The 20,377-nt window shown below is 39.3% G+C and overlaps 1 protein-coding gene across 9 annotated transcripts in view; it reads right to left on the bottom strand.

The window, feature by feature from the left end:
- RUNX2 (RUNX family transcription factor 2) overlaps positions 1-20,377 on the bottom strand; it is a 252,820-nt gene that overhangs the window by 50,313 nt on the left and 182,130 nt on the right. For 3 of the 9 annotated variants that reach the window (XM_087949179.1, XM_026683723.2, XM_026683724.2), the window contains one exon: positions 14,378-19,267. The exons of the other annotated variants lie outside the window; for them this stretch is intronic. In XM_087949179.1, coding sequence (XP_087805305.1) covers positions 18,789-19,267 — 479 coding nt within the window. In that variant the 3' untranslated portion in view covers positions 14,378-18,788. Of the gene's footprint in view, positions 1-14,377; positions 19,268-20,377 lie in introns of those variants that run through there. 9 annotated transcript variants of the gene reach the window in all.

Below are 20,377 nucleotides of genomic sequence, written 5' to 3'. Positions count from 1 at the left end.
AAAGGGGAAAAAGTCCCAAGACGTTATGTGAAGCCGCCGTGACGACATAAGCTTGACACCTCTGTCCTAGTGAATTTGCAAGGAAAATACCACTGGAGATAGAAGATTACAATAATCACCTTTTTTAGATCTCTAATTTTTAGAGCCTTATATGTTGCTGCTGCATATAGATTGCTCCTCAGGAGATATTTACCTTAATGGGAATGAAGATGGTGCGCAGGTATTCACGACAAGGCTTTCCAATTGCCTGCCTAGCTTCTCATGGCAGAAATGACCAGAACCTTTAGAGTAAAACATCTCGCTTCACCTACTAATTTGCAAAGCAGCTATCTCCCTTCCCAATTTTGTATGCCTCCCTCAATAATTTCAGGAACAAACACAGCACTAAGCATTCAGGCAATTCATTAATTACATATGCTGTGAGGCCATGTTTCCTTAAGATGATGATTTGCTAAAATCTCAAAATTATCAGAGGATATTTAATCTGTGGAAGCTAATGATAAGAATTTTTCTCAGAAAGCTTGAAATCACTTTACAATACTTGGAATAAAATGCTCAGCTGAAAATAGCAACGTTTAAACGTGAGAGCAAACAACTCATAACCAGCATGGGAACCAGGTTGCATTTTGCATTTATCATGAATCAGAAAAGGTTATAATTAATGGGGGAGGGGCTAAAGCAGGAAAGAAAGAATACCCCCTACACAGAGAGAGAGAGAGAGAGAGAGAGAGAGAGTTCCTGACCAGGATCAATTCCTTTTGCAGTTCTGGCTTCATTTGTTTATGGCTTGCATGCACATACACAAACAACATCACATTATTGAAAATTCCACAGTATAGGAGGCACCTGACTCTGAAATCTACCTCGACATTTTTTACTCCTTGTGATTAATGGTGTCCATAATGATCTGATTGAATTCCTGTTACATTATCAAAATAAATTGAGTAAATAGAACTTATTTAGGATCCAATCTGAATCCATACTAAGACCGGAGATTTAGTCTTCTAAGCTTTCAGGCTTGTGCTGAAGCCCTATCCTCAGGGACCTCTCTCTCTGTGTGTGTCAAGGAATGTGTGCACTGGGCTGTTCTATGCATAGTATTTATGTGGTGCCTGATTGTATGTGGATGGCTGTGGATGGCTGTGGAGAGTGGATGGCTGGCTATTAAGTTGTTGGTTGTTGTTTCCTTGTGCTGCTGTGCCCTCGGCTCCTAAGTTCCTAGTAAGCTGGTGATGAGAGATGTTTCTTGAGGATGGGCTCCAGCAGAGTCCAAAAGGTTGGAAGACTAAACCTCTGGTCCAGGTGACCGACTCAGATTGGATCCTGCAACATTATCCTGGGACACGTATATGTGTCTTCATTTGTGCGAATTTGTTTAGTTTAATTTACACCCTCCCTGCCTGCAAAGAGAAAATACATCTTCAGGATTTAGGCAAAAACATAAACATAAAAATCCGGACTGGATTTGAAATGGTAAACCATTTCCTCTTATGGTTAAAGGGTTTGGTTTACTGAGTTTAAGACTTTTTTTTTTTTTAGAAATTGAAAAAGCATATTTGCGCTAGAGTTACTGTCTGCCTTTCCTTAATGTGAGAGTTTGCCAGTATAAATGGCTGTGGATATGGTATAAACAACCATTAAAACAGATTCTATTACCCCCAAAAGGCTATGCTTTACTGAATTGTTGTTTCATCTGCACCAGGTTTTAATTTACTGACAGTTTGGTTGACTTTTTCGTTTTGGCACCATTATTGCTGACCTCCTTTTTTCACTTAAAGGCAGTGGCCATTGTATTTTTCAGAAATGTCAAAGACTTTCCCTGACTCCTTCATGTTGTTCTTATCTCTGAAGTAGCCAAAAGTCAGATATTTCAGAAAGCAAGCCTGCTTTATTATTGGATCTAACTGAGCCATCAACTCTTGCTATTTAACAAGCAAGCAGGACTCCGTGAGAGCTCCGCAATTTCTGGGAGCTAGATTGGACTTGAGCTGGATATGCTGCGTCAGGCTAACAAACACTCCACAAGATCTACTTAAGGGAAAAGAAAAACCTTTCCAGCTATACTTTGCTAACACAGCTGGCTCGAGACTGAATTTGATACGTTGTGAACGTATTCGCTCACAAATCATGCTGAACTCCAGCAAACATACATAAGCAGAGGGATCTATATTGTTTAGCAGGATTGCAGTGTCAGTCTGAGCTGGGTGCAAAAGATGCATAGGACAAAAGAACCAGAAATCTCAGGCAGAGACAGAACCAATTGCCTACAGAATCCTAAGATGCTGACGTGAGACACCCTGTATGGTTTACCATCACTAAAGGATTTTAACAGGCTTGGGGTTTGGAAGTGAATGGGGTTTGGCTGTTGCTGCGTCCAACCATTGGCAGCAAGAACTTTTCTACTGCAAATCTCTTGATGCTCAGTCAAGAGGTCCTGCCTGCCCAGCTTCAGTTGCTCTGGTCACTCTGGTGGGTAAGAGTTTCTCCAAGCTGAGCTTGACCCTTAGTTAACTTCATGGACAAGTCTTTGCAGCTTCCTAGGTGATGATACGGAAACTTTTGTCTTCTGGTTTGTTTGTTTTTTAACTTCCCAGTCTACTCTACAGGATGGATTTCTTTGTGGTCTCCCATGCAAGTGTGAATCATATTCATCCCAAATTTTCTGAACATCAGCCTAGGTCAATTTGGGGCATATTATGAAGTTAAAGATCCTTTGTTTCACCCATAGAAAAACATCCACATTTGGAGTAAAAGAAGCATGTGATGGTGGAGTATTTTTGTTATAATTTCACAGAATCACCCAAGTTGCTCAGGCACTCTCTTATATGCCACAGCATATACGTCCAAGCAAACAATTAGCAAACTTCTTACAAAACATATAAGATATAAAAAAAAATATTACTTGGGCCATCCACTTGTTAGGTTTTCAGATAACAGTAACTGAAAATCATGTGCTCTTCTTGGCTGTTTGCAAGCCTGCTTCATGTTAATTTTAACTCTTCTATGTCAAAATACAAAATGCTCCTGCCTTCCACTGTTTGGCCACGGATCTTACCCTTGTGGGTAGATATAACTTGCATGCGAGGTATTTGGGGGAAAATAAAAATAAAAATCCAGTCTAAGGAGCCATTAACAGTCATTGGGAATAATCAAGGTCCATAGATCTTCTCATGGAGTGAAAGAATCACCATTGTAGGATATAGTGGTGGGATTCAAAAAATTTTACTACTGGTTCTGTGGGCATGGCTTGGTGGGCATGGCAGGGGAAGGATACTGTAAAATCCCCATTTCCATCCCACTCCAGGGGAAGGATATATTGCAAAATTTCCATTTCCACCCTCCTCCAGGGAAGGTTACTACAAAATCCCATTTCCTCCCCACCCCACTAACCTGCTTTCCAGCTCTGTTCTCCTATGCAGGGCAACAAAAGAAGACCCAGCCGATCAGCTGGGACTTGGGAGGCAGAGAATAGATGGGGGTAGGGTCAACCAGAGGTGGTATTTACCAGTTCTCCGAATTACTCAAAATTTCTGCTGCTGGTTCTCCAGAACTGGTCAGAACCTGCTGAATACCACCTCTGGTAGGATAACAATACCTGCGTGCATGGAGTTTCACAGCCACAGGTATTAAGCAGCACTTCCAGATTTAGCTCAATAATAAGGTCCACTGCCCCTTTCAGATATGAAAGGGATCTTTCAGAATGAAAGATAAATGAAATCTTTCAGAATGAAAGATAAAGCCCTTTCATTCAAGGATGATTCACCTCAATAAGAGCAAACCACTTTGCTCTTTTGTGCAAGGTTCAGCTATTGAAACAGATTATTTCACCTATCCGTAGATTAGAAGTTAATATTTTATGTTACATGAAAACTCAAAGATCTGTCCCTGGCGTGGAGCCCACAATCTCTACAAAGTGCCAGGCTTAGTTTGGATATCCTGTAAAAATAACTTTCAGGGAGGAATATATTGTCTGAAAAACTGAATGTACCCTGTCAACTAATCTTGTAAAATGTGCTAATAATTGGAAACATATGCAAATGTTCCAATTTTGACTGGAAGGCACTTTTAGTATTCTTTAGACAAAAAAGGACAAAGACTGTTGTCTGAAAAGTTACAAGCATTTGTGTGTTTAAGAAAATTATTTTACATTAGTTACACATCTATTTTTGCCTCCTATCTTGGAGAGCCTTCCTAATTGGGATTATCTAGTTTAAATAAATTAAGGGTGAAATGAGATGATATATTGGGAAAGCTGTAAATCCAAAGCAGTCACAACACCTCTCACCCCCACAGTTTAGGGAAAGGGGTCTTTATCTCTTCTATTCAGCACCATTTTTGTAATCTGTCTTTCTCCCACCCAGCCAACCAAGTCATCTTTACAGGTAAAACTACATGGAGGTCCCCAATACATAACATCTGGTCACTGGTAAAAAAATGGAGTACCACTGTCACCACTGCACAATGTTGCACAGCACCTGAGAGTGACCTGAGAGTTTTACTCAATGCCCTCTGGATATTCCTGGTTAATTCCATGTCTCTGTAATCCCTGAATACTATGTTAAACAAACAAAAGCATGGAATTGAAGTATTCTACCACGAAAAAGTGCAATTGATAGAGACACGTTTTGAAGATATTCTTATCATTGTATGTATAAAAATTGTTCTTTGAATAAAAATGTATTGATATCTTTACGTATTGATATTTTTACCATCAGTTGCCTTGTCTGAGCACCTATCCTGCAAATATAAGGAAGGCCCTAAAAGAAAGTAAAGTATGGTGGTGATAGATCATTTGTTTCTTTTTCTTTTCATATTAAAATACATAGAACTCAAAATGTGGAGTATCTAAAGGTTGGCTTTTTAAGAAGCATTTCTATTTACTGTTTATGGATTGGCTGCTTTTTTAACTTCATGTCTTCTAATGTGGTATCATAAAAAAATAGCCTCACCAAGGCTACTTCTGAATGTAGCTTTCAATGTGCCTTGTAACAGTTCATTACAGCATCTAGATTATGTTCTCATGCTTTGACCATATCTGTTACGTCTCTCTTTTCCCTTCTCACTCTTGAAAGCCTAAAAAATTGCAAACTTACAAAGATGTGGAAAGTTCTACAACACATCATTTCCACAGATGGTGGAGGGAGGCCATTTCAGCAATTGTTCGTTTTCATTCCTTTTTTTTCCTCGATTCCTATTAAATCTCCTGAACTCAGTCCTGTGAGCACCACAAGTGTCTTTACACTTCCACATGCCCTTTTTATTAAACAGCAGCAGCAGCAAGAATAACACTGGAATTTCAGACTATTATAGTATCACAATGTTTGCCTTTGATTCCAACCTCATCCCTTTCCCATTCGAAATAAAACAAACATATTTTAAGGTAAGTTATCTAAACATTGTGCATTTTTGTTTTTTGAAAGTATGTCTATAGGTAGAACACACTGGAGATGGTATTCAGCAGGTTCTGACCAGTTCTGGAGAACCAGTAGCGGAAATTTTGAGTAGTTCAGAGAACCGGCAAATCCCACCTCTGACTGGAGATTTTACAGTATCCTTCCTCTACCACGCCCACCAAGCCACGCCCACAGAACTGGTAGTAAAAAAAATTGAATCCCACCACTGGAACACATAAATGCTGAGGGTTGAAAAGAAGCATTCTCCTTGCTTTTTCAAAGATAACATGCAAACCAGAGGTGGCTGGGAATTGCTTAATATGTTATTCAGTCTTCACTCATTCTTTAACCCAGTCCAAAATTAGAATACCATTCATTAAAATATACAAAAGCAACTTATCAACAGTTTAAACAAGTAAAACGTACAGAATAACATAGTAGTACAAAACCCTAAAAAGATATTGTTTTATTTCTCTAATAACATAGAAAGCTTATTATACAGAATAACAATCTCAAACCAGGTAGACATCTGGATCTGTCCCATTCTGACACTCTGGGAATGAGGTCTTTGCAACAAAATACTTAACAGGAGCAAAGAAAGTGTTTTTTAGCTTGCAGTTCCTCTAGCAAACAATGGCGTAATGTGAAATAAGGATTATGTCTATTCACAACTATAGAGCTCAACAGGCAACTAATTCTATCTAGGAAAGGTCATTGTTTACAAATAAATGTCCCTTGTACTGTTAGAAGTCTCTTCAATCTGTACTGGCAAAGTGGTTATTGGAACCAGAAAAATCCCAAAATTGCAAGGCTATGGGTGGTCAGTCTCACAAAAATACAAATTTCCACAACACTGGTTCTGCTGAAGGCATATGGACCTGCATTATGCCTGTATATTTCAGAAGATTCAATGTTTCTGACACATCAGATAATTCAGAGTTCTCAGTCATTCTAAGTGACATATTATACGGGTGTGTCCTAGAAACAGGGAGTGTCACTTGCACATCATAGCAGGAAAGCACAGTTTCAGGAAAGCACGTGTACTATTACTATCTCCAGGGGTGGGCTTCAAATTTTTTTAGCAAGGGGCTCTCTGCCCTAATGACTGGCTGGATGGGCGTGGCTGGGTGGTCATGTGACTGGGTCGGTGTGGCCAACTTGACATTGCTTCTTTGCTCTAATTACCTAAAAAAAGATATATACCAAAAAGTTGTTTATTATTTCGTGCATTTAATACTTAAATAAAAGACTGGGTGAAACCAGGCTTAATAGCAGTGACTATGAGAGGGATCTTGGAGTCTTAGTGGAGTCTCTGGTGAGTTATGTGATTCTTATTAGTTGGGAATTAATCCCCTTGGAGGCTAGTAGCTATGTTATCTGATTTTCTCAATGGCTCTCCCTCGCAATTGCTGAGTGGATTGTTTATCTAGCTTGCAACACTTTTACGAAGTGTGAAATGCTCTTGGCTGAATGCCCAGAAGTTCAATTAAGCCTATTAAGAGCTTTCCCTTTCCCCTTGTCTTTCAGAGGTTATTGGGGGCTCTCCGAGCCCCGCGGAGTCTTAGCTAGGGGCACTCCCGAGACTCTGCAAGCCCCCAGCAGCCCACCCCTGACTATCTCCCACTGAATACATATGTGACAGATAGTAGGTCACTACATCAGTTTTTAGAACTGAGAAGTGAGACAGACTAAAAACCTTCAACCAAGGAAAATAAAAACAACAAATTATGTTATAAGGAGTTGAGAAAGAAAATAATTCTTCCTATACTAAATATCTGCTTAATCTCAAACTGGCTACATAAAGTTCCAAACCAATGTTATGTACCATGCATACTTGTTCTCAGTACTTTGTAGCAGGAGTGTACATCTGATCATTTTTATTCTCTTTTTTCTCTGTTGTTTGTAGTGGAGTGATAAATAAAAACTACCAATATTGGGGAGCTTTAGAAAAAAATATTTTAAGTGCACTGTCTCTTATGAAGGAGGAGGAGGCGGAGGAGGAGGAGGAGCTCTATTGTGTTTAAGATGAAAAAAATGTTCATTAGAGTTATATTTCACCTTTCCTTCTGAAGCTCAAAGCAGTATACACATAGCAATTTCCTCCCTTTTTTCTCAATTACAATATACTTACCAAGGTAGGTAAGTTGGGCTGAGAGCATGTCTGACTCAGAGCTTCTGTGTCTGAGGCTATGTCTGAACCTATACTACTAGATAATTTATACTATAGAGTAGGGACATCCTATTTTTATAGTAACCTTACTGTGCTGCAGTACAACCAAGAAAGAGTATGTGCTATTTCTAAAATCCAACCCTGACCCCAATTCTCATGATCTGCTACACACAGTGCAACGATGCCTTTCTAACCTTTTGTAAAGAGTACACAGTAGAGTGGCACAAGGTGAAGTCTGAGAGTCTGATACTCACTCAGTGCTAAAGCCCCATCTAAAAATAACCCAGCCAACAGGTCTCTAGAACAGAAGAGGGGTGTGGGATGAAGCAGGAATCCTTCAATCAATGCCTTTGTCTCACATTAAAACTGTAAGGAGAACACCAGTCACTGCTTTTCCATTGAAGCTGAATAGAGTCCCTGTAAGGGCAGTGCCCTGTATTTTGACATATTTTTCTGTTGACTCAAAAGACTGAAGGAATGAGCAAGAAGACAAAATCTCAATGCTATTATTTAGAAGTTTCACTTCAATCAAAAAGAAAAACAAGAATGAAAGCACATTAAGAGTTGTAAATCCTACATTACTTTTCTATGAGAAACTCTCATGTATCTTCAGATAAAATATTCTACTCACGTAAGAACTTGACCAACATTTATGTACCCAGAGGTATGGGTAGGACTTTAGGAATTACTGAATATATCTCTTGTGCTTCTTTTACTTGGTTTCACAAATTATGGAGTGGTTAACTTGATTTTGCTTATAATTCTTTAGATATAAATCAGAGATGTGCAATGGTTTTGAGGCCACAAATGGCACAAATGACAAAAAGCAAGGGGCAAGGGGCTGTATCACACACACTGGTGAAGCTGGGACAGTTTATGATTTGAGAGGTGACAGATTTGGTGCTTTGAAACTACCATGTTTCCCTGAAAATAAGACCTATCCTGAAAATAAGTCCTAGCATGTTTTCTGCACATGCACCCAATATAACCCCTACCCCCAAATTAAGCTCTACTTAAGTGCCTGCACAGCCAGCCGCCCACCCATTCTGTCTGGTTGCTAGCAGTGCCACAGACACAAGGTGAGGTGAGGCAAGGGGGTGTGTGGAACTACCCTACGCCCACACCAACTTATCGACACCCGCAACCAGGCCATCCATGCCCTGACAACTGCCTCATCTTGTGGCAGTGGATCCAACAGCCCCGTCCAGCAAGACCCCGTGTGGCCATTTCTTCTGCTTGTTCATGGCTGCAATGGAGCATGAGACCGAGCGATGTGCCAGTGCTGCAGCCACAAAGTGAGGCAGGTTTCAGGGCATGCATGGCCTGGCTGTGGGGACCCTGAGGTAAGCCGGTGCAAGGCACATGGGGCAACTCCACACACACACCCTGCCTTGCGGAGGCGGCACTCAAAAGAAATTAGACATTCCCTGAAAATAAGCCCTAGTGCTTATTTCAGAACCAAAAAGAAAATAAGACCAGGTCTTATTTTGGGGAAAACACAGGTACATTAAGTTAATTGTTTTATATGCTTCCTGTCTCAAAATGGTTGAAAGGTTTTCTGCTATCTTTTTGGCAATCACACCATCAAAACTGTGCCATCTGAAAAGGCACAACTGAGGTCTTAAAACATTTCAGGTGATATATGGCTCTGGGATTGCAAGCTGCATACTCTCTGACCTGAGCTACTGGTCACTATTCAAAATTACATTGTTTTCTGTGGTTAGGCGAGCAAATTGCTAAATCGTGCTTTAAACACAGTTCCATGGATTCAAAAAACAAGGGCAAAACAATTGCAAACAGCACAATAAAGCCAGCAATTGTGTATGAGGGAGGGAAGAAGAGAGGGAAGGAATACCTATGTAGTCAAGAAAGCTATATTCTAAACCAGTTCAAATAGGGATAAGAGCAGAAATTGGCATGGGATGAGGAACTTCCAGTCCCAACGCTGTTATCTTGTCGCCAAACAGGGGCTTGTGAAGAAGAGGTCCTAGAGATTTCACATACTTTCTGGCTTATTCTATTGGTGTTCATCTTAACAGAAGTCAGCTGCTCCCCCTTCTCATTTATCCATGGTTTAGCAGTGAATTGTTTAACATCTGGCCTGGCTATTAGAAAAAAGAACATCCTGCTCTGCTTGGAGAAAACCATCCCTGGCAGTAAAAGGATACAGACCTCTGAAAGCTGCCAAGATTCCCAACATCTGCCTTTATCTGTGTCTAACACAAGGTTTCTTGCAGCTAACTTGACAAAATGTATTGCTGTTCTGCTTACCTGGCTGGTATTTCTTGCGTTATTCCCTTTAGTAAGATATGCACTTGGATTTTCTTCATGGGAAAAACTGCTTGATGCATTATATTGAGATCAAGCAACCAAGGTCGGCAGACAACAGAAGTTCTAACAATTCCGGAAGTGGAAAAGTAAACAAAAACTGCTTGAGCATTCAGGCTGTTCTTTTAAAAACAACCATAGCCAAGCTTAAAGATGAAAATTAGCGGATTGAAAGAGAAAGAGATGAAAGGATGTTAATTGTTAATTGTCAAGATGGTCAAGGCTTCTCAAAGATTAAGACTCTGGTGCTTGCAGTAAAATCATTACAATGGAGTTTCATTTTCAAGATTCTTGGCAAAATGAAACCAAAACAACATGTATTGTTTTTTTTACTATTGTAACATCAGAATCATAAAACTATTTATTTATTTAATATAGCTTCCCATCTCACAGTAGTAACTCTAGTAGTATGAGCTAAAACAACAGCTACATGTAAATGATCATGAGCCGTGAAGAAATCAAACATCCCACTGATAAAAATTATATCTGTAGCAGAGCTCCCCATCCTTTTCACATAAACATTTCGGGAAACCTGTCCCAAAAGATGGTTATCCAGCCCCTGTTTCAAAACCTCCAGAGAAATGCAGCCCACCATTGTTCTAGCCAGACTTTTCTATGGTTTAACCATTCTTATTTTCAATTGTTCAACTTGAATCTTCCTCAACCATTGGGGTTTTTTGTTTATTTCACCAGAGAAGGGTCCAGGGTTGGACTGTTGCTGGTTCATACTGGTTCTAGTGAACTGGTAGTTAAGATTAGGCACAGTTCAGTGAACTAGCAAATCCTACCACTGGCTGGCCACACATCTGCCCATTTTTCAGCATGGTTTGGGGGCCATTTTCAGGTAGTTTTCAGACCATTTTTGAGCCAAAAATGGCCCAAAAAATGGCCTGAAAAATGGCCCAAAATGTCCTGAAAACAGCCCAAACAATGGCCCTAAAATGGTCTGGGTTTTGGACTGTTTTCAGGCCATTTCAGGCTGCTTTTTGGGCTGTTTGGTGGCCTGAAAATTACCTGAAAAATTGCCTGAAAATGGCCCCAAAACTGGCCTGAAAATGGCTGAAAACTGGCATGAAAATGCCCCCAAAATGGCCTGAAAACAGCCCAAACAATGGTCCTAAAATGGTCTGGTTTTTGGACTGTTTGGGGGCCTGAAAACTGCCTGAAAAATTGCCTGAAAATGGCCCAAAAACTGGCCTGAAAATGGCCTAAAACTGGCCTGGAAATGGCCCAAAATGGCCTTAAAATGTCCCCAAAACAGGCCAAAAAAACAGGCCGTAAAATGAGCAGAGGCAGAGCCAGCCAGTGGTAGGATTAGCCCCAACCAGCTGAATCCTATCTGTTCGTTTGAGGTGAGTGGATTGGAGGCGGGGCTGGGTGTGATGAGTGATATCACCCACCCAGTCACATGACCAACTGGAGACACTTACCCAGCAGAGAACTGGTAAAAAATGTGCAGCCCGCCACTGGAAGGGTCTACCTCCTCTTGCTACCATGTCTTTTCTTAGTCTTGACTTTTGTACAAGAAAGATGCTCAGCTCCTTTAAATATTCCTCAAAGGATGTTGCAAAGGTGCTTTTTCAAAAGCACCTTTGTTTTTCCTTGAAGATGTTTTCCTTGTCATCCAAAGTGTGTCTTCAGTTCTGAAGTAAAGGACATGACTGAGAATCTCCATAGACATTCCTCAAAGGATTTGGTTTCCAGACCTCTTATCTTCCTGGTAGATCTCTTCTAAACTTGTTCCAACTTCTTGTTTTAACTGGACCTTTTAAAATATCATATCCAGAATGGGCATAATATTCCAACAGTGGACTAATCAGTACAGGGTAGGATATCATAAATTCTTGTGAAATGGATACATTGTTTCTATTAATTCATTCTAATATTGCTTTGGACTTCTCAACTGCTTCCTTACCTGCTTGCTCATGTTCATGTGTGACCCATTAGTATCATATCTTTCTCACCCACAATGCCACCAAACTAGATTTTGACAAATCTGTAGTTAGGTATTGGATTTTTTTCATACCTTGGGACCTTGGCATCACTGAAGATCATCATTACAGATTTGGCCCAATGTTGATTGTCTTGAGCAAACTGGTTCGCTCACACCTGATCTTTGGAGCTACCAGTTCAATCAAACGGGGTCGAACTGGTAGAAACCCACCCCTGCTTACGGGCCATAGAATCTCCAAACTGATGATGCATTTGATCCCATCCTCAGGCTCACCCTGGTCATCTCCTACAAATATTGTGGTTTTCTTCATTATTCCATTTTCTTTCTCCATGTTTTTCCTGTTTCTTACACATCCTCTATGCATTGCATACTTTGTAGTTTGTGTGTAGACACTACAGACTGGGGATAGCACTATATTCAGGTCTTGAGGATTTGAATATCCTTTCTAGCCTTGTGCCTCCTTCCTTAATATAGACAGTCATGAGCCTCATATCCAGCATTTATCTGCCTGAATCTTGGCCCTTTCTCCCTTTCTCGTCTACTAAGTTTCAAAAGGGTCTTTCCAAAAAACTATTTTTCTCTGGTCTTCTGAACTGCACAACCCATTCCTACCTACTTGACACTCATGCTCTTGGCAGCCTAAACCTTTTTCTGACTCTACTTCCTTCTTAGCCAGCTGCTCACTTCCAGGATCATGCTTTCCCTAATTGTTCTTGTCCTACTACCCAGGGCTTGGTGGTCTCTTATAATCCTGTAAAGAGTTTTACTTTTCTAGTAGTGGCCTTAATATCCACATGACAAACAGAAATAGTAGGGATCATTTAATTTAATTAACTTTGTAATCCTGAATGTCTAGCAGAAGACAAATACTTCTTCCAACAGTGTGTTAGGTCAACACATTGCAGCTTCTATTCCTTTCAATAATAAGTCCCCCATTTCCGCCAGCCTGTTTTCCTCCCCTTTGGAAAATTTTCCACTGTCGACTCTTGTGAAGCTGAGTGCTTTCCCTTGTTGTGATACTAATAACACCACATCAGGTGGGTGAAGTATGCCTTCCATGTCTAGAAACAGAACCACTTAATCAGGCCAGTGGTCTAGAGTAGATCTCCCCTTGTTTGTCCACTCATATTTTATGCTTCCAAGTACTTACTATTTCCACTGTAATGCCTTTTCCTTCTTGGAGTCCTCCTATTGCCCCCTCTACCCCTGGAGAAACTCTAGGGCGCTGCAACTCCTGCTGCAAGGGTATAAGTATCCATTTGCAACTGATATTATACACAAAGCAAGTCACCCTCAATATGCATCCTTTCTTCATGATTAGAAATTCCCTTGTTTCCTTGCAGTACTCCTATTCCTATTTGCTGTCTTGGTCTCTTTCTGGAGTTGTGAGCTTCCAGCTTCCTATTCCAATGTACTTGAAGCAACAATCAAGATGTTAAGAACAGTTCCACCCATTATTCAGGTACTTTAATCAGTGAATTTCCATGGTTTTAAAGCCAAATCCGCCCTCTTTAGGAAGTTCTCAGATTTTTAAAAATCAATTTGAAATACTTTAACAGCTATCTGCCTTTATCTCTCACCCAGAAATAAACTATCAATCTTTAGTTACTATTATTGTTTGAGCTCATGACATTTATTCATTTTATGTATCATCATATTGACATCAATGTCGATATTTATTAATTTATTAAAAGCATATCTTGACTTCTCATCACTGGGGAAAAATGCATTTATTGAAAAAAAAAATTAACCCTGCAATTTCAAGTCTTACCATGGATGCAGACTTTGTGGCTCTTTATGTATTGCTACTCCCAGCATTTCTGTCCATTGGCCAAGTGGTTAGGACTGCAAGGGTTGGGTGGGGGGGGGGCTATATTTCTCAACCGTGACATACTTGGGCTAAACAATGTAATGCATACGTTACACTCCTTTTGATAGCACATGTGTGGGATAAATGTAAGCCCTCAGAATACCCCCTACCCTTCATTTCTCCACTGCAAAAATTATGACACCACACCAAATAATAGGGCCTTAGTGAAAACTTCACAGTGACATTTTTCCTGTACCCTTGCTTTAAAAAAAACAGAAAGAAAAGAAACAATTTCTGACTGTGGTAGTGACTCCAACATAGAACTTAATACTATACAGATATTATTTGAGAGAATGGTTACCTTCTACTGCTTATGCTTTCTTTCTACTTTTTCCTCCACAGCAACAGTGCTGAATACCTCAAACCCTGCTCCCCCCCTTCTTCTTTTTTCATTTATTTAAGTAAGCTCTTATTTTGATACAGATAATGTTAGATGTACACCATTAACCAGGGACCCTTGGAGTTTCATATAACCACGCTTAAGATTAGGCGTGTGCTGTTTTAAAATAGCAGTTTCTATCCTGCAGAAGTTAAAGGAGCTGTCAATATGCAGTTTGGTATTTCAAAATACTCTGGCTCCAGTGAGCTCTAGACTATTTACAAATATGAAAGAGATAATTATGGAGATGCAGCAGAAGACAAAGAAGCAAGGAACAACCATAACAAAAAAGCCACTTTATTGAAAATGAGATTCAAACCTCAAAATTAATATTACAATCATGAGAGAATGCCAAACAAATTCAATTTACAGTTGCAACATACAATACACACAGTCCCTTTGAAGATAAAGTAAACCCTTCCCTTCCACAATCGCTGTCTGCGGCACAAAAAACAAAAAAAAAAAAGAATGTGTTTGTAGAATCTGTGCATGGAAAGCAATTCTTGGACAACAGCAATTGGGGAAAAATGAAAGAAATTAAAGCTTGTATTTACAGGAAATGCTACAAATATTTTGCTTCAGCAGAAATTCAAGACTGGTAAAACATATTTAAGCAAAAAATACTGTGGAATATTGCTTAGTGTACCTAGGAAACAAAACGTACTGTAAAATATGATTTCTGGCTGATCTATTTAAAATATTGCAACAAACATAAATGGCTAAATGACAGGTCAAACATACTGAAATGAAATGTTATCACAGAAATAAAGCTCTTAGAAAACAGTATTTCCTTTGGTTTATATTTTATTTATGTTTAAATTATTGCTTTTGTTCATGGCTTTTTTTCTCAAGAGTCCGGATGCATGACTTCACCGGGACTGAAATGGAGGCTCCAGCAAGAAAGGAGGGAAAACTTATCTGGCTAACTTGACAGTGCAAAAATCTCTCCTTGATGAAGCCTGGGGAGAAGGGAGGAGATAATGACCAGCAAATCCATGCCCAGGGACTGCTAGCTTAGAGTCAGATTCAATGGACCACCTTCCTAGATGCTGTGACAAGTAGTTTTTCATAGGCTAGTGCCTATTTTGCACCAATAAATTTTGGATTCACCATGCCCAAGTTTACAGGTGAATTCTGTGTTTTATCCAAGGGCGAAGACTTTAAAAAAAATTATCTGTAAATGCTTGTACCGACTCTGTAAAAATGTCTGCATAAGCATTTTAACCCTATAAACTGGACCAACTTTTTCTCTAGACTTGAAATTCTAACTACAGCCCATCATGCTAATGTCATCCCATTTTCCTTTCCTGGGTGAAAAGAAAATGAATTTGAAAGGAGAACTTTAGCTTATTTTTCTCTTGATGCCATCAAAGCATTAGGTATCTCCCAAGATGGATAAAGATGTTTCCAACTGAGAGCTTTTTAAGGCACACTTAAAACATGAAAGACACTAAAGAAGGGCCTTGTGCTTATAACTAAGGTGCTTATGACTCTCTTATTATTCTTGGTTACTCTGAACTGTAAAGCAAACCATTTCATTGCTGTGGTCAACAGTAGAAGAGCATGAACTGGACATGTTTTGGGGCAAGTAAAACTGCACACCTGAGCAATCTGGAGTTTTAATCCCAAATGATCCCAAAATATGTTATAGAAACATTACTGAAGCTACAGAACAGAATATAAAAAATGATCCATGCTGGATTAAATCCAGGAATATAAAGCAGTATTGAAATTGTACAAGAATGTCTTTCTTTCTTCCTTCCTTTCTTTTTAAATGTATTTGGGTTGCTGCCTGCAGCCCCTGTAGCAACAACAAAAAATCCCTACAAAATTATTTAAGATGCATATAGTATATCTTTTAAAAGGCCTTCTCAGCAATAAAAATAATGTACAAATATAGTACCTTTTATTAAATACACAACAGCATTTGCACTGGCAATTCATGTCCTTATTTTGGTTTCTTTAATCAACAATATTCCAAACAACTTGAAATGTGTAACCAGACACTAGCTTTTTTAAGTGCTGCTGAAATGAACATACTTATCTTACAGATAAAAATCAATGGACAAGGGTATGCTTCAAGCTACCACAAACAATAAATAGGATCAATAGCAACTTCCATCTTTGGAAGAAAATTACACATCAGGGAAGTCTCTCCTATTTATAAAAAAAGGGGACTTGATCGTTAACCTTTAGAAGGCCAATAATTTTTGCTAAGGAGCAAATGAATTATATTAATTTGTCAAGAATAATTCATGGGGATGTAGAATCATTCTTTGGGCTGTCTTAGCTATCAGCTGCCACTAAAATTGCCCGGTTTTCTTATTGACTAGGTGTTCAAAAAGTACATATAACTATCATTAATTTCAGCAGCATCACAATCCATGGAAAAGACTGTTGCGCATAGCTCAAGCTAAAGACAGCGCAAAGGAGATCAAAATAGAGGCTAGAAAGACAATGAATTTCAAGGTGATACCTTCTTTTAAAGGGCTCCTGTACTCCCTACCTTTCATTCACATCCTCACATCCTGTTTCATTTGGGCTTATGCACAAAGCTACAGGTTGCTGGGTTTCGTGTAAAGTGCCAAATGAGCTTTTTTATATACCATGAGTCTAAATAAGAATTCTCAAAGACTACAGAATAATTGGGGACCCAGACACTTACTTTCCAAGGAACTAATTTGGATTGCTTACCAGCAAAAAAAAAAAAAAAAAAAAGATAAATGGTAAATGTTGGATGGTTGATTTTAAGAGCTTCAGAAATATTCATGTCTTTCAATTAGGAAAGCGGAGCCTGACTTTACGAAAACATTGTCTTCTATTAATCAGCCTTCAGCTACTATATGTTGCCAGATGCTGGAGCAGCATTGAACTGCAGAGGGCCTCTGCAGCGATTCACGTGTGCTTATTCCACTTTAATACAATGCATTGTAACATAATGTATAGTGCCTGAAAAATTAATTTAAGAGTTCTTAAACTGAAAGCTACTGATTCCAGGTAAATGGATCAATTCTGAACTGTCTCACATCTTGGGGAATCTTCCTTGCGCCAAGGCAGGGCTGTTTTACTGTTTCCCAAATGCAGATTGAAAAACATGGGGGAAACATTTGAATTTCACCAGATGAAGCTGGCTGGGATTAAGACAAAGGTATGTTTGAAATGTATGTGTGGGAGAGAGGGGATGTCTCTTCTGCTTGACAGGAAACCCTGCTACTAAAGGCCCTAATCTTGAGGGACATTGCTTTGCAGTGCAGAGGGCAACCTGGGGAAGGGCAAAGACGAAAGGCTCTGTGCTAAGAGCAGAAGTGTCCACATGGATTTTTAGATCCCACCTCCAGGAGGGATTGTAGACTAATGTATTCAAAATAATGCCTGTTCAATCTGTTTCCAGTTAATTTTTACCGGGTTAAAAAAAGACAACCCAATATTCATTTACAATTAAAGCAGTACCTCCTTCATAAATTAAGCCAATGTATGATTATACCTGAATTCTTTAGAGATGGAAGCATTTAATTATTATTATTACTATATATATTTTTAAAAAAATACATATTGCAGAAAGTTTATACTGGAACTGCTTTTCAGAGTTCATGCATGGTCTGATATTTGGTACCAGTCAAAGGTTGCCACAATTTAAAAACAACAGACATTTTTAGAGACCGAAGTCAACATATCATTACATTATAAAAAACCTTAAAGGGACCAAACATTATTAAATAATTATAAATATTTCTTTAAAATTATATGACAATTCATTTTTTGCATATAACCTCAATTTTGTACACATTTATAACTTAATAAAATAAAACAAGATAGCCACACACACATACTATTGATACTGTTTTGGTTTGAGTACGATATATTGCCATTCTTTTCTTTTTTTTCCTTGCATAAGAAATTAGAATTTGGTTTTTTTGTTCTGTTCTGTTTTGTTTTGTTTTGTATGGGGGACATTTTTCCCCAAGATTTTTTTTGGTTAACTTGACTAAGGCAAAGGTAATCACAAAAATGTATAACACAAAACAAACAAGTTTGTCTTGGTACCTTATGGGGTGCTATTTCAGCAAAAGTAGAAGAAGAAAGCCAAGTACTTCAAAAGTTTTCTCTTTCATCAGAGGCAAGGCTTTGATAAGATGGCTGAGGAGTTACTGTAAGCTGAAGATATTCTGGTATAAATGGAAGCTTTTTTTTTTCTGTGTGCACAAACACACGGAGTGAATTATACTGTGCATGCATGAGGGTCCTAGAGATTGTATGGCTGCAACCGTACCTGAAGTTCAAGATGCTTCTGTTTATTTGAACAACAAATAAAGCACAGGCGTTGTCTTGGCAGGAGTCCATGTCTCCTCTCTTGGCAAAAGAACTCGCTTTTTTTTTTTTTAAAGGAGTCTAGACAGAATGGGCATCTTTTGGGGCTGGATCATTATATTTTAAAATATAAAACTGAGATAACATTCCCAGGAGGAAAACAAACTGTGCTTTGATCCACATTGACTGGAATTATGATATGGAAAGTCAGTCTCATGTCATATGCATATAATTAGCTGTTAACATCCCAGCTACTCAGTTGCACATATCAACAGAATCTATTTCAAAAACAAAAAACAAAAACCAGGCACTTTATAATCAGCGGACAATCGTTTTTTATTGGTTTGCTTTCTGTCTGATAGATTTTACGCCCCGCAGAGAAAATTTCAGTAAGGCCTCCAGACAGACTCATCCATTCTGCCACTAGAATTCAAGACTGTTGGGGAGCTGCTGTGGCTTCCATCAGCCTCCACACCATCATTCTGGGTAGGCAAGTTAGGGTTTAATAATGTGCTGCCGTTGGATGTGGTAGTACAGGGAGGAAGCATTCTGGAGGGGGAACGGTCTCCCCCCGGCACCATGGGGAACTGGTATGATCCTGATGATGTGCCATAGTAGAGATATGGAGTACTGCTGGTCTGGAATGGTCCACTTTGGTTTTGGGAAGAGCCTGGATAAGGTGGCGGTAAGTAGGTGTGGTAATGAGTGGTGGCTGACATACCCAATGACATGCCTGAAGTGACTGGCGGTGTATAAGTGAAGGTGGCTGGATAGTGCATTCGTGGGTTGGAGAAGCGGCTCTCAGTGAGGGATGAAATGCTTGTAAACTGCCTGGGATCTGAAAATGGGCTCAGCTCTGAAGCACCTAAAAATTGCAACAAAAGATGGGGGAAAAATTCTGTAAATATCCAGTTCTTTCTTAAGCGTGATGATAGAATGTAAATAAGGAGGAGAAAAAACAAACCCACTTTTTCCCACCCCACACAAAAACAGCAAATCATTCTACATTAAAAAAAAAACCTGCAAGGAATAGTGCCTGACATCAACAGGGGTCATAGCTCTCTGCATTCAAAGGCTGCTTGCTAGTCTGTTAAGATCATGTCTGCATCCACCGCATGCTCGTATTTACACCTCTCACTGTTACAGGATTTGAAGGGGGACTTATCAATGAAAGCTGTCAATTTGACACATTCACTAGTAGCAACTAGCCTTTTTCTCAGCTGCCTCACAGTTGTTGTGTTTTAACATGCTTTTATTGGTGATGGAGAACCACTGGCCCTCAAAAGCTGCTGAAACAGAACTTACGCACTCCTCACCACTGAACTCGCTGACTGGAGCTCCCGGGAGCTATAATTTAACACCACTAGAGGAACCCAAGAACTCTCTGCCTGCCTTGCTTTACATGCAGTGACTTTCATATGCACACACTTAGGCAGAAGACTACATATGGCATTTTTGTGCTTGCCTTGAAGAATATGAAGTTTATCCAAACTGATTTATGTACTGGAAGTGAAGCAAAGATGGCTGGAAACATGTCCCTTCACTTGAAGTCAGTGGCTAAAAGTCAAATTTAGAGGATATAGATTATATTCAGAAAATATGGCCATAAGGGGGAAAGTCATGAAAAATAGCAATATTTATTATCATACAATGTACTAAAATCATGTGTTGTTGGAATGTTGCCTACGCACTGACTGGGGATAAAGGGCCATGAGCTATGATACTGTGTTCTCCTACTTTCATTCACTCACACTTTCCTTTCCATGCTTATTTATATATGTCTTTATATAACTGTCTATAATGGTTACACAGCTTAGTTTAAGATTTTAAAATCAGGATCTGAATCTGTATATAAAATTGGAAGCACTTTATAAAAGTGAAAATACCTAGCGGACTTAAAGATGTTAAGAGGGTGAAGGCTGAAGCATTAATAAGCAAGAGCAGACTAAGGGAAGGGAACATTTGACGTTTCTTT

Source organism: Notechis scutatus, chromosome 1 (genome assembly GCF_049901735.1).
Source record: "Notechis scutatus isolate UNSWTSFEM ecotype Mainland chromosome 1, rNotScu1.2, whole genome shotgun sequence".
In the NCBI taxonomy this organism is placed as follows: Eukaryota; Metazoa; Chordata; class Lepidosauria; order Squamata; family Elapidae; genus Notechis; species Notechis scutatus.
Note: the sequence above shows the minus strand (reverse complement) of the source record. Positions and strands in the feature narration are given on the sequence as shown.